General features: G+C 56.9%; 1 protein-coding gene across 3 annotated transcripts in view; it reads right to left on the bottom strand.

Annotated features, from left to right (window-relative positions):
* Nucleotides 1-359: 359 nt before the first annotated feature.
* The window catches only part of FBLN2 (fibulin 2), a 94,814-nt gene continuing 80,763 nt past the window's right edge, over nt 360-14,410 (bottom strand). For all 3 annotated transcript variants that reach the window (XM_077857683.1, XM_077857682.1, XM_077857684.1), the window contains 8 exons: nt 13,360-13,497; nt 11,073-11,216; nt 10,817-10,945; nt 10,222-10,347; nt 8,269-8,385; nt 7,647-7,775; nt 2,874-2,997; nt 360-1,163 (listed from right to left, as the gene is read on the bottom strand). In XM_077857683.1, the coding sequence (XP_077713809.1) occupies nt 806-1,163; nt 2,874-2,997; nt 7,647-7,775; nt 8,269-8,385; nt 10,222-10,347; nt 10,817-10,945; nt 11,073-11,216; nt 13,360-13,497 (1,265 nt within the window). In that variant the 3' untranslated portion in view covers nt 360-805. The remainder of the gene's footprint in view (nt 1,164-2,873; nt 2,998-7,646; nt 7,776-8,268; nt 8,386-10,221; nt 10,348-10,816; nt 10,946-11,072; nt 11,217-13,359; nt 13,498-14,410) is intronic.

Below are 14,410 nucleotides of genomic sequence, written 5' to 3'. Positions count from 1 at the left end.
CTCAAGCCAGTGGAGGTCCCCATTTGGGGAAGGAGGAGGAGGAAAAGCAGTAGTAGTAAAATCGAAAATTACACTGCGATGTATCCTTTCGCCCCAAGGGAAAACCCCAGGTTCGGGGCTGATTCCTTCAACAAGATTAACAAACAGAGGCATTGGTCAGGCCGGGGGACCCTGCCAGGACCCTGCCCAAGGCACGCAGATAACCATCACCAAACACAAACACTTTACAAAGTAAGAGTTTTTTTTTTTCTTTTTTCTTTCTTTCTTTTTTTTTTTTTTTACATTATAATCCTTTGGTACTATTTGAATATATTTTTTTGCGATGTGTGCATACTACTTTTATAATTAAACAAAAACACTTAAAATGATTTTTTTTAAAGTAAAGAACTAATAATCACAGTGGAATATGAAATGTTGAGTATCAGCCTTGGGGACAGGTCACTTGGTTAAGTCCAAACACCCCAGCGCGGTAGGTAGCTGTGTTTCAGTCTTCGGCCTTCTGACTCCACCCACCGAGCACCTGCCTTGGTGACCTTGAGCTGCCCTCAAAGTTTTGCCCAGCTCCCTCCCGCAGGGCAGGGCACAGGAGAGGCCCAGGAATCCAGGAGGAATCGAGTCAGCAAAATTAAGTTAATTTACAGAGTTAGAGTAAAAGCTACCACCATAACCCGGCCCCACGCACACACGCAGTGTTCAGCAACCTCAGAAAGGTGTGCACTGGCAGGTGGTGCAGAGGCTGGTGTGGGGACACAGCGGGAGGATCGGGGTTCCATGGCCCCCGTGGGGTGCTGGGCAGGCGGCTGCCTCACAGGGCGAAGGTGGTAAAGAAGATGTGCATCTTGGCCAGGAAGGTGGTGACGGAGCCCTGTCGCCAGAGCTTCATCTCCACGTCCAGGGCGAAGTCCCGGGGCTCGCGCACCAACCGTTGCAGGTAGACGACGCCCGTGTAGGCATTGAGTGGACGCGTGCCGAAGTAGCCCTCCTCGTTGCCCTTGGTGATGGCCAGGGAGATGGTGTCGCCTGCGAAGACGGGCACCGGGCTGATGCGGAAGATGTGCGCGGGCACCAGGAGGCCCGTCTGGAAGTTGAGCTGGTAGTAGGTGATGCGCGCTGGCGAGTTCTGGCACTCCATGAAGTCGTGGCACGTCGTGCGCTCACATTTCCTGTGGGTGCAGGGGGCAGGGCTCAGGCAGCAGGCCTGGGGGCTCCCGCCCCTGACGCCCACCCGAGCCGGGCAAGGCACAGGCCTCAGTGCAGGCTCGGGGACCACCTGGGCCCGGCTCGGTGGCCAGCTCGACCCTTCACAGCTTCTGCTAAGGCACCTTACCTCTCTGGGTCTCGGTCTCCTCATCTAAGCTGGGACAATAGCCCGTGGTCTCGCTGCTTGCACGGGGTGAGTGAATAAACACGCGGGGCTGCGCACGGGGCCTGGCATGGCATCCACGGGTGCTTCCCCGCCTCCTTCCTTCCTCCCTTCGTTCTCACCCACCTTCCTCCAGTTTGTTTTTACTTGCACACTTTCTGTTGGCACAGATGCCCTGGGCATGATGTTTTGATTGTTTTAATCATTTTCCAAATTCCTTTTCTTCTGTGAATGACCCTCCTTGGCAGCCATCTCCTCTTCTGACTCAGGACGGCCTGCCCATTCCCAGGAGAAGCCTCTCCGACCACCAGGGCCATTGGCCCACCTGGAGCTCCAAGACACCCACTCCTTAGGGGCCTCGCGACTCCATGCTACATGACAATGACGATGACGATGAGGACAGAAGCTCCAGCAAACCCCACAGGGGGCCTCAGGGCTTGAATTCTAAGCATAGCACCAATCTGTCCCTTCCTGGCTCTGGGAGCCACTGCCACCCCTCCAGCATTAAATCACTCTCTATGGGGCACCTGGGCGGCTCAGATGGTTAAGCATCTGCCTTCGGCTCAGGTCATGATCCCAGGGTCCTGGGATGGAGCCCCACATCGGGCTCCCTGCTCAGCGGGAAGTCTGCTCCTCCCTCTACCTCTGCCCCTCGCCCAGCTTGTGCTTTCTCTCACTGTCTTTCTCAAATAACTAAATAAAATCTTTTTAAAAATAAATAAATAAATAAACCAATCACTCTACAGGCTCATTGCTTCTAAAATGGATGCTGCTCAGGCACGAGGGCTCAGCAGCTCTAGGGGGCCCTCTGAGCAGGGCTCCCCACGTGGTGTACCACAGCACACAGCCACAATGACAACCTTGTCACCAGCAACAGGTGGCACTGATGCAGCACTCTGGCCATGCCATGCACCATGCCAAACCCATGGCGCCCCTGTACCCATCTCATGCTCGCACCCACCCCAGGCTGGCACTGCTCTTGCCCCCATGTTCCAGGGGGGGCAGCTAAGACCCAGAGAATGGAGATGATCTGGAAAGTCACCCAGACACACTCCCCTAAATGTCACGCATGCACACGGATGTTAGCGTGTATGTGATGGTGAAAAATGGCCAGGTGCCACAGGGCAGTGGTTGATGAGGGACACGTCCACACTAGGAAATATGGTTGGTGGGAGGCTGCACACACAGACATGGAAGACAGCTGTGAGGTAGGGCAGCAAGGGGGCCCAGCCGAGCTCATGTGACAGCACAGTCACAGGCACTTTGTGCCACTCGTGTCACTGGGTGACAGGGTCCCACAGCCCCACTCAGGGGGATTTTCTGTGAGCTGTCTTCGCTCTGGTCTCTATACTCTGAGCTTTTTGCAAGGTGCTTGTGTGGGGGCCAGACCACACCTAGCAGTCAGGACCTGTGAAGAGCAGGAGTGGTGGAGGATGCGGCCACCTCTCCCCTAGGCAGCATGGGTGGGGTGCAGGGGTCTTGGGGCCCAAGGCCAGGTAGGGGCACTCACGTTTCGGAGACCCGGACATAGTTTGGAGGACACTCAAAGCGCAGGCAGCGGAAGCCGCCCCGGATGTTATGGCAGGTCTCAGCCTCGGAGCAGTTGTGGGTGCCCAGTGCACACTCGTCTAGGTCTGGGGAGAGAAGAGGAGGGTGAGGACAGAGCCCCCCCACCAGCTGGGGGCATTGGTCTAGCCCAGCCCAGCCCACATTGTCTCAGGGCAGCTTGTCCTGGCTGCAAGCACACCGTACAGCCGCACACCACACACCCCACCTTGTCCCTACCACACCCAGCGGCTGAGCGCCTTGCTTTACAACAAACTATCCGTGTCCCCTGAGGGCTTTCCATGCTCCCAGAATAAAAACTCAGCTTCTTCATGGGCACCATAGGGCCCCTCTGGCCTTCTCTGAGCCTCTCCTTCCACGTGGGCTGCAGCCCTAGTGGACATCTCTGGGCTGCTCCAACACCCTGACCCCACCCCAGCTCAGGGGCTTTGCACATGCTGTTTCTGCCCCTGGAACACATCTTCACATGCCTGGCTCCTTCCCATCTTTTAGGTCTCAGCTCAGGGTCACCTCTGCAGGATGCCCTCCCTGACTGCCCTATAGTAGTCCCCCTCCCATTTTATTCTCCTTCTACTGCCTGTCCTGCTCTGAAACACACGTTACTTCACATGCTTGTTCTGTGTCCCCTCACCCCCCCAGGAGCTCCAGAATGGCATGGGTGTGTGTCTTCCTTGGTCCCACATGTCCCCAGCACCTAGCAGAGCACCTGGCACGGAGCAGGTGCTCTACACATATTGCTAGATGGAAGTGTCAGACCCATCACTTGTAAATACAGACTCTAAGATGCCCCCCACAAACCGCACAGACATGCTCACGCTTCCTGTGCACACTCACACCAACACACACGGTTACCCATCTGCTCAAGCACACTCACAATGATACACAGGATCACAGACACAAGCACACAAGGGGGACCGTCTCAGGATGCTCACACACACAGAGACATAGACAAATATCTGACCAAAGCTCAGAGAAGCAAACGTGTGTGCATGTGTGTGTGTGTGTGTGCGCACAGGCAACCTGTAAGACAAGTAAGATCAGATAAATGGGTTCCAAAGACCCTTTCTGTGAAGATCAGCTGCTCAGCTCAGAGATGATGGAGTCCAGAGGCCCCAGGGGGCTGTCGCTGGGGCAAGGGGGACAGAGGGTCTGCAGGACCTTCCCTGGAAGGCTCCTGGTTTCTTTCTCCAGTCCTCCTCACTGATCCAGTTTAGGGGTTCTCCTCACTCAGTCCTCATGCCAGGCCTGTAAGGTTAGGGTCACGGGCCTCCCCAGACACAGGAGGAAATGAGGCTCAGAGAGGGGTAGGGACTCGCTCAAGGTCACACAGCAGTCAGCAGGCAGCTGGGGCTGGAAGCCAGGGATCCAATCATGATGCCACACAGACTCCTCACGATAGCAGCATGACAGTAATGACAGGACAGTTATAACAGCAGCCACCTGCATTCTATGTCTACACCTGGTGTCCATCCCATGTTCAGGGCTCTCTGCACTCATTAACTCATTTGTCCTCACAACCCGCCCCCGAGGCAGGAACGGTGTCACTTCCCATCCTCACATGCAGACTCCCAGCCGTTGGCCACCACCCTCTGTGGCGACAGGCCAGCTGACATTCATTCACCTCTTCAAGCCTCCCTCCCTTTCCTCCTCTGCAAACTGGGTCACGATCCCAATTTCCCAGGGTGGCGCAAAGGCGAGTGGGAGAAAGTAGGGCAGGAGCTGGAGGGGCCAGGATGGGCGGTGGTTGTCCTGATGGCTCATTAACTGAATCCACATGAAGGGAAGGGCCTCCTGCTCTTCACCCCACCCCCCAGAGCCCCAGCTTCCCTCTAGCTGCCCACAGTGGGGAGCAGGAAGTCCTGCCTCTGCAGGGGTGCGCAAGGGTGCAGCAGGGGAACAGGGAAGGAGCTGCTTCTTGCTGTCTGCGGGCCCAGTGCTGAGAGGGGAGATGCCCAGAAGTGGGAGGGAGGAGCGCCGGGGGTTAGCACCCCTATAGCCTGGCCTCACCAGGCTCGCAGGAAGCCGTCACAGGCCTTCCTTATGACCTTGGGGTCCTTGCCCTGCAGGGTGGCTAGACCCCTCGTGTCTGCGTGGCCCTCAACCCTGGAGCCTCTCTTGGAGAGGTCAGGCTGGAGGGAGGATGGGACAAGACCATATGCTCAGGGGTGTCATTGCAGCCTTCACCGTAGCTGAGCACCAGCCATGACTCAGAGGGGCTGGAGTGGGGAAGAAAGTCAGTGCTAATACTAACAGCACTGCTAAAAGCTAGCCTGTAGTGGGGGGGACTGCTGATAAGGGCTTTACGTGCATCCCAAACCAAACAAACGCTGAATTTACGCTTATTTTCAGCATGATCGTAACCAACATTATATTGTATCCATACACACATGTGTCTATATTGGCATAACCAGAGACTGGGAAAAAAACGCATCCAGGTATCAGCAGAACTTGCTGTTCAGTTTAGTCGAGTGGCTGAATGTTTAATAAGCACCTACTATGTGCTGGGCGCTGCCCCGCAGGTTGGTGCATGGGGGTCCTGGCCCTTCCTTCACAGAGTGTGTATTCTAGGAGACACTGCCCAGTCTTAATTCCCTCACATTTTTCTGTCCTGGTTTGTTTTTTTTTTTTTTCCACCATTGAGAGGGTCAGGATTTACTATGAGATATTAACCAGCACATTCAGTTCTCCCACGGCTGGCCTCCCATCTTTCCGTTGGAGCCGTGAGACCTCAGGGGTTGGCCTGGGTCAGAACAGAATCAGGGAGCACAAGAGAGTCACCACTTAGCTCTGAAGGGCCGTGGGCATGGCTCCCACTGGTGACTCAGGAAGTCAGGCGAAACCATCATCATGCGCTCTGCCCTTGTTCACCCAGTGGCAGTACAGAGACCTTTCCAGCAAGAAAGTGTGGAGGGGAAGCAAAGGTATCACACGGGCACTGGGGCCTCCCTCGCGCCTGACCTCCTGGTGGGTCTGCAGCAGGGACTGCAAAGAGGGGGACCTGTGCCTCACCGGGGGTGGGGGCAGGGTGCTGTCAGGGGGCAGAAGGGTAGCCAGCCCTGGGAGGACGATGCAGTGGCCAGGGATGGGGGTGAGTGTGAGCAGCTGCAGAGTCCCGGAACCAGAGATGGGTGCCGGGGGTCAGATGTGCCAATGGCCAGCAGGCCAGGTGTGCATCTAGGCCCCGGAAGCCCTTTCTGGCAGCGGTAGATGCATTCCCACCCAGTGGGGCACCCAGAGACCCAGCAGACGTGGGCCAGGGAGGAGGGGTCAGGGAGAGACTATCCTGGACTGGAGTAGGTTTTCAACCTGAAGCATCTGCAAGAGCAAAGTCATTGCAGTGTCTCACTGGACATCAGAGAAGGGACCACACCTGTTCTGCTATTAAAACAGAGCCTTGTTGTCCAAGATGAAATCCTAGTCCAGGAACATAAAGCCATGTGTCCCGCACAGCACAGTTTATGGCGAGTGAAATGCTCACCTTTAATGGAGCCCAATACTTCTTGTTTTTTAAACTAAAAAGCAGCCAGCTTTGCCGCCAGGGAAGCCTGGGTCAGCTTCTGTGAGCCTACCAGGCTTCCAAAGCCGTGATTTACCCACGCTCACTCGGAGTCTTTCCATTTATTTTTTCTTTACGTCTACCTATGGTAGGGAGTCCTTTTGCTCTGGACTAAGTATGCACATATGGACTGGAACAATCTGTGTAGGCGTGGTGCACACTGATCTAGTCCACGTCCACTATGCCCACTTGATCCTGTATTTTGCTTTTCATTACTTAAAACAAAAACAAACCCCAAAATAGCCAGCTGAGATCTACCAAAATGATCTCAGGACCCATTTACAGGTAGGAACACCCAGGCTGAACAACACTGATCTAACACTACCCTGCCCAGCACCAACTCTGAACCTCTGGGCCTACAGGAGCACCAGGGCCTGCCTTGGGCTAAAGCTGCAACCCCGGGGGACTCTGGGCTCTCAGCCCCACCAACCTGGGAAGAGCCAGCCATGCAGGCCAGGAGGAGGGTAGGTGAGCTGGGCTGTGAAGCCCTCAGGGGTCACTTTTTGGGCGGGGGGAGGAGGTAAAGGGGAAAGGGATGCTCCTGTGTCCCCCCCAAGTGGATTCCAGGCCTCTCCACTTTGCCCAGGCAGCTTGCCAGGCCTAGAATTTGGTGGCCTCAGTAAGTCCCAATGAAACTGAACTTTAGCATTGTGACTCCCCAACTTAGAAAGAATATCAGATGTCACAGAACCTGGTCCCTATCCAGGGAAGTAGCTGCAAACTGCAAAAACAGGTGACTGCCCAGCCCTGCCCAGCTCTGCACAGCTCTGGCTGGGACAATGTCTTTCTGCATGCAAGGTTAGCAGATGCAGATGCTTGGGGGCAGACATGGGGACCCCAGAGTTGCTCTTCAGGTTCCCCACTGGAAAGGTCACTTGTCTTTTAGGACCTCCCCTCAGAATCCCTGTGTCTCTCCCAGGAGAGGGCCTACAGCTGAGCCTAAGCCTGAAAGATTAGCCTAAGCTGAGTCCAACTGCAGAAAGATTGTCTCCCCCTTCAATCCCACATAGACCTTGGTTAATATGGCCACCAGTGGCACTGGCCATTCCGTGTTGATGTACTAAGTGCCAGAGCTCCAATCACACAGCAAGCTGCATAAGGTTTTCTGTGCCTACTTAGAGCTTGCCTGAGACTCTGGTAGGGCAGGGACCCCTTACTTACCCTTGCAGGACCTCCCATTGGCCGTCATGGTGTAACCCCGCTCCGGGCATGCACACTGGTAGCTCCCCGGCACGTTGACACAGCGGAAGGTACAGAGGATGCCAGCGCCCTGAGCACACTCGTCAATGTCTGTCGGAGAGAGTTTCAGTCCCTCATGAACCCCTCGCACCCGCAGAGCCCAAACACTGACATCATCCTGGCCCCACCACAGCTCTGGGCTCTAGGGGCCCATTTTACCAATGAGAATAGTGCTCAGAGAGGGGAAAAGAGTTGCTAAAGGCCACACAGCAAAACAGGACTCCCATTCCAGTTCTCACTCCCTGGGGTTGCTCCATAATTACTACTATCAGTGCAGGGCCAATAAGGTACCAGACATGGGTGTAGACAAGGTGTGTAACCTTGTCCTTCATCCTGGTGAGGCCAGGACCATCATCTCCACTTTATAGAGGACCCAGAGGTCACGTAGCCAGGGAGATGGCAGGGCTGGGAATCCAGCTCTAATGTGATGCTGAAGCCTGTGTGTGTCCTGTGTGTCCCCAGCCCAGCAGGAAGTCTCTGGGGGCCTAGCACATGGGGAAAGGGTGCCTCTCAGGAAGGGGACCCCTGGGCAGAGAAGAGGTACCTGTGCAGGTGTGCCCGTCCTCGGCCAGCTGGTAGCCTTGGCGACAGTAGCACTGGTAGGAGCCATAGATGTTGGTGCACTCCTGGCTGCAGCGCTGGGTTTCACATTCGTTCACATCTACGGGGAAACTGGCCTGTGGTCACGCAGAGTCCTCCGGGCCCAGTGGTGAGGGCCGAGGTCCCCGCTTGTCTAGAGCCTTACCTTGGGAAACCATTAGTTCAGCCTCTCTTTTTTTTTTTTTCTTTGTTATTTATGATAGTCACAGAGAGGGAGAGAGAGAGAGAGAGGCAGAGACACAGGCAGAGGGAGAAGCAGGCTCCACGCACCGGGAACCTGACGTGGGATTCGATCCCGGGTCTCCAGGATCACGCCCTGGGCCAAAGGCAGGTGCCAAACCGCTGCGCCACCCAGGGATCCCCAGTTCAGCCTCTCTTAAGGGCCAGTGGGGAATTAGAGGCCTGGGAAAGGGCAAGGAGCCCAGCTGGGGCAGGGGCAGGGGCAGGGCTGGCACTTGCTGGTGGGGTTTCGGCCCGCCACCTGGAGGAGGGAGCCACAGATCAGGCTCCGGTCTCCCCAGTGGGGGGCTAGGAGCTGCTTTACTGACAGTCCATATGACCTGGTAGAGATGGCTCTGGGAGGCACCATCTAGGGGCTAATAAGGACCCTCTCGAGGGCTGGGGCCTCCCCTGCCCCTGCTTCCCAGGCCTGGCACCCCATGGGGCCGGGGGAGGGGTAAGAGCTGCATGCATGGGCATGTAGGCCAAACGCGTGGGAGAGAACGAGTGAAAGGGCAGCTCATGGCTCAGGTGGAACATCCACTGGACTCTGGGCTCTTTGAGGGCAGGGACTTGGCTTTCCCTCATGAACCAAGAAGTGCCCAGCTGTTACAGTATGCCGGGCCTGTGCTCAATTTGGGGACTTAGCCCTCAACAAGACAGACAGAATTTCCACCTCCTGAAGCTGATGTACCTGTGTGCTGGGAAACAAGGAGGAGGGGCTAATTACATGGTTCAAATAACCATGTGTCAGAAGGTGCAAGTGCTGTTGGGGAAGGAGCAGAACAAGGGCAAAGGTCCTGTGGTGAGAGTGCGCCTGGTGCCTGGGGTGGGGGGGTGGGGGCAGCAAGGAGGCCAGTGTGGTCAGAGCAGAGTGGGCCTGGCCAGAGGAGCAGGGGAAGTCAGTCACGCAGGGCCTGGTGGGCCGCCATCTGGCCCACGTCCAGATCCTCAGAACCTCCCAACACACACGGCATTCACACGAAACAAGCCATTATGTCCTCTACGAGGCTCTGAGCTTGGAGGCAATACTGGTTCCATCTCTGGGTCTCTGACATCCAGCCACAGGTGGGAAAGGAGAAGCCTCCTGAAGCAGGGAGGTGGCAGTGAAGGCAGTAGAGCCTGGGATGCAAGGGCCCTGCCCACAGCCCGATGCACCCAGCCTGGCCTGGAGGAGGGGCTCCCAGGGGATCAGAACACAGACGAGCAAGTGAACGTACCGTGGTCTGTTCCGGGAGGCCACCAAACGCCCTCTGATGCAGCTGGACCCGGTCACACTGCCCTGCCCCTGGGCTGGTACTGTCCCCGGGAGGGCCAGCTCAGGGGTCTCAGAGGCCTCTCCTCCCCAGGAGGGACGTAAGGAGAGTGCCTCCAGGCCGGGCAGGGCTGGAGACCCACATCCCCTTCCCCCACCTACCCCCTGACCTGTAGGCAGGGTCCAGCCCTTTCACAGGCTTGGTTTAACTCACAGTGGGTTTTTCTAAGAGTTTAAATCTATGGTAACATGCAAACCCAGCAGATTTTACATAGATATCTAAGTTTCTAGGATCTGGAAGACCAAGAACATTGGGTCACCCTAGACTGGCAGCACCGGGCACGAAGCTAGGAGCTGGGCAAGGCTCTGGGCTTTACGTGGTGCGTCCGTCTGTGCGGGGTCAGGGGTCAGGGTGCGCAGTACCTTCACAGTGCTTGCCATCCGCAGCCAGGAGGAAGCCCGAGGCACAGGAGCAGCGGTAGGAGCCCAGTGTGTTTTCACACGTGTGCTGGCACAGACGGCCTGGTGAGGTCCAGCACTCGTTCACGTCTGTGGGTGGGCGGCAGGCAGAGGGTGGGTGGCCCGCATGGAGGGCACAAGTGGCCTGAGAGCCAGCTCCCCCACCCCGCCCCAGGGAGAAGAGGGGGCTGGGCGAGGACAGGGACACAGAAACCCAGAAGGAACAGCAGGGAGGAGCCTGGACAGGGAACGGGAGAGGCCAAGACACCAGAGGCAGAGGGAATGGTGGCCAGAGTGTCAGAAGGAGGCCAGAGGCAGAGACAGATGCTTGGGCAGACACGGCAAGAGGGAAGAAAGAAGGGTGACGGGATGGTGGCCGAGAGAAGCAAGGGGAGAGCAGAGCAAAGAGGCACGGCTAGACGGGACACCGGCGGGCAGTCAGGCCGAATGCCGGCAGGGCAAGCGGAGGACAGGGCCAGCAGGAAAGAGGAGGAGGCCTGAGGGCTGGCCGGGGGCAGGTGGACCCCAAGAGGAGTCCCGGCCACCAGCGCCCACCTACCGATACAGGCCCGGCCGAAGGCGTCCCTCTGGAAGCCAGCTTTGCAGTCACAGCGGTAGGAGCCGGGGAGGTTGTGGCATACCTGCCCCTCGCCGCACTGGTGCACACCCGTCTCACACTCGTTCACGTCTGCCAGGGGAGGCGAGCAGGGCACCATGAGGCCTAGGCTCTCCCTCCACAAGGGCCTCCCACAGGCAGAGGAACCCGTGAAGCCCAAGGCTGGATAAAAGGCAGGCAGGGAGGTGGCTGGCCTCACCCACACACTTGGTCCCGTCCTGGTTGGCGTGATAGCCGCGCCCACAGAGCAGGGGGTTCCTCTGGCATGTGTAGGAGCCCACAGTGTTGATGCAGCTGAAGCCTGACCGACACGGCTCGGACAGCGACGTGCACTCGTTGACGTCTGCAGAAGCAATGTAGGTGAAGGGGAGCCCGGCACGGTCCCTCCCCAGCTCCTGGCTTTGGAGCTCCGTACCAGGGGGGTGGGGGGTGGGTGGGGGTGCCCGGTTTGGGCATCCAGACCAGCCTTGGGCAGGCCCGCGTGATCAGACTGTCCCACTCCTGTGTTCTACCAGCACCATCTCCTCCAAGAACCTAAGCACCTGCCAAGCTCTTCCTACAATTCTTCTCACAGCTGCTCTGATGAAGTGGCTGAAGGCAGTGGCTCCCCTAGAACTTAGAGCGAGTTCTAGGTTAATTACTGTAAATCATGCCCCTGCTCTGGCTCCTCCCACCAATCTGTCAAGCTCATCCTCCATCTCTCCCTCACACTTTGCCACAGCCTCACTGGCCCCCTCATCATCCCATAATGCCCCAGCCCACCCCAGGGCCTTGGCACATGCTGTCGCCCTTTCTCCGGCACACCCTGCCCTCTGATATGTGCATGGCTGGCTCCCTCTCTTCCTCAGATCCCTGCCCCAATGTCACCTCCTCAGGGAGGCCCCAACCATTCCAGATATATGAGTGCCCCCCCCCACTTTAAGACTTTGTCCCCTACTTATTATTTATCAAAGTACATTTGAATAACTGCTACTTCTATAAATGTATTTTCTTAGTCCCCCCTCCTCCAAAATGTCTCATTAAAGTACTATAACTGGGGTCCCTGGGTAGCTCAGTGGTTGAACGTCTGCCTTTGGCTCATGTCGTGACCCCGGGGCCGGGGTCCTGGGATCGAATCCTGCATCAGGTTCCCCAAGGAGAGCCTGCTTCACCCTCTGCCTATGTCTCTGCCTCTCTCTCTCTCTCTCTCTGTCGCTCAAGGATAAATAAAATAAAATAAAATAAAATAAAATAAAATAAAATAAAATAAAATAAAATAATAAAACAAAATAAATAAAATAAAATAAAATAAAATAAAATAAAATAAAATAAAATAAAATAAAATAAAATAAAAGTGCTATGACTCCCTGACCTCTGGAACCATGCATACAGTAGGTGCTCTGAAAAGCTGTCGATAAATGAATCACGGAGGAACTGCTGGCAGTCAGGCAGGCCCCTCCTCACATTTCCCTGACCCTGGCCGGGTATCCCGGGGCTGATCGAGGGCCCTTCTTGTGCCCGCAGCCCTGAGGTGTCCCTGTGACACTGCCAAGATCACACAGTGAGGAGCTGTTAAAGGGGACGCCCTGGAAACAGCTCCAGCTCCCAGAATGGCTAGAGGGACCCCCAGAGAGTCTTGAGAAGGGCTTCAGGTAAAGCCATTGCCCCTCTCGTCCCAAAGCATCTCCCCTGCCAGACGGAGACACCCGTCCCACAAGTGCCCTCCTGCGGGAAGGGTGTGTGGCAACACCTACACTCTGACATACCTTGTTTCTGCCCACGCCCAGCGGCTGGCCTTGCACACCTGCCTGCCTTCCCACGTCTCCTGCGTCTTTCACCCCCGCCCCCACCCCACACAAGGTTGAGTGCAGCCTTGACCACGCCTGCTTTGGTCACTGTCAGTCCCGCAGGGGCTCTGGCTCCCTGCCCCTGGGCCAGACGCACCCGGCAGCCCCGGGGAAGCTGGGGCCTCAGGCCAGCAGCTCTGCGGAAGGAGTGAAGAGAGGTGGGGAGAGTGTAAGATCTCAGATCCAGGCAAGGACAATTAGGCCACCACCTGCCACCTCTTGGGCCATGAACAAGGCACAAAATCAACCCCACTCGTCTCACTAACGTTCTTTGCAAAGAGAAATGTTAGTATTATGTGTGGTAGGGTCACATTTTGTGGACTGTGTGTTCCAGCTGTGTCCGTGTGTCACAGATCAAGGTATAAACACATTCCTTACTGCTAGCTAGGTTAAAAAACTCTGATACACATTCACACACACAGCCTGATCCCACAGACGGGTAAACTGAGGCCACAAGAGGAGGAGCTCAGCCAAGGTCAGGTGGCTCAGGATAGCAAGAGTTTTGGTTCACCAGTGCCTCCAGGGGCCAGGCACTGACGTGTCCATTCACAAGTAGGGATGCTAAGGCGGCCAGGGCAAGACCACCAAGCCAGGCCCCATCGAGCCCTCCCCGAGCCCCCACCCCAGGCCGGCGGCCACAGCCCCTCGGACCCCGCTCACCCACGCAGTTGCCCTCGGGGTCTTGCAGGAAGCCCTCCATGCAGCGCTGCCGTGCCTGGCAGTAGAAGGAGCCCTTGGTGTTCTGGCACGTGAAGCCCACCTGGCAGTTGTGCGTGCCCAGCTCACACTCGTCCACATCTGCCACACAGAGGCAGGGTGTCAGGGGCCACTGGGCAGGCCCCTGCCCACACGGCCCCACCATGACCTTGAGGGCTGGGTAGGTCTTCTCCATCACGGGAGGCCGGCAGAGCAACGTCACTGTGGTGACTGTGTCAGTAGCAGCAATGCCATCAGCACAGCGCCGGAGCTCCTCCGTGGTACCAGGCACCGTCCCAAGTTCTCAGACATGGATTTATGGACAATGCTCCCAACAACCCCAGGAAGCAGGTGCAAGGACACTGAGGCACAAACACAGCCGATGGCTCAGGGGGCACTGGGTTGGGACCAGCACCCAGGTGGCCTGCTTCAGGGTCTGTGCTCCCGGGGCAGGTAGGACGGAGGATGCGTGCCCAAATCCCCAAGGGCATGTGTCCAGGCTTCTCGGGAGGTGTGCTGAGGCTGGAGCTGCTGGGCCTTGATGGCACCGCTGTCCCCCAGCAGCTGTGTGGCACTGAGCAAGTCACGGAGGGCCCCTGACCTCTGTGTCTACAAAGTACTAGCATCACACCTTCCCTCAGGCTTCCTGCAGCAGGCACACCAGGTCTTTCTTACCAATGGGGAAACAGAGACAGGATGCAGAAAGGTAACACTCAGCATTAGCGGCATGGGGAGATCACTCAGTTGTGCTGTCGGACCAAGGCCTGTGTGTCTGTTTGCCTGCAGTCCTCCCACCTGGCCTTCTTCCCTCTGTCCACCCTGTCTGTTTGCCAAGGCTTCCACCACTTTTCCAGGGCAGCCCAGTGTCCAGGGGGCCCTGTGCTGGGTTCTAAGCAGCCAAACTGGGACCGGTATGGCCTCCGTCCAGAGACCACCTGATGCCTGAGATGGAAGCCCGTCTGCAGCTGCTCTGGTCTAAGAAGGAGGCAGGCAGCTCCCCGAGATGACAGCGGCA

Source organism: Canis aureus, chromosome 19 (genome assembly GCF_053574225.1).
Source record: "Canis aureus isolate CA01 chromosome 19, VMU_Caureus_v.1.0, whole genome shotgun sequence".
NCBI lineage: Eukaryota > Metazoa > Chordata > Mammalia > Carnivora > Canidae > Canis > Canis aureus.
The sequence above is the reverse complement of the archived record's forward strand: the minus strand, read 5'-3'. Positions and strand labels throughout refer to the sequence as shown.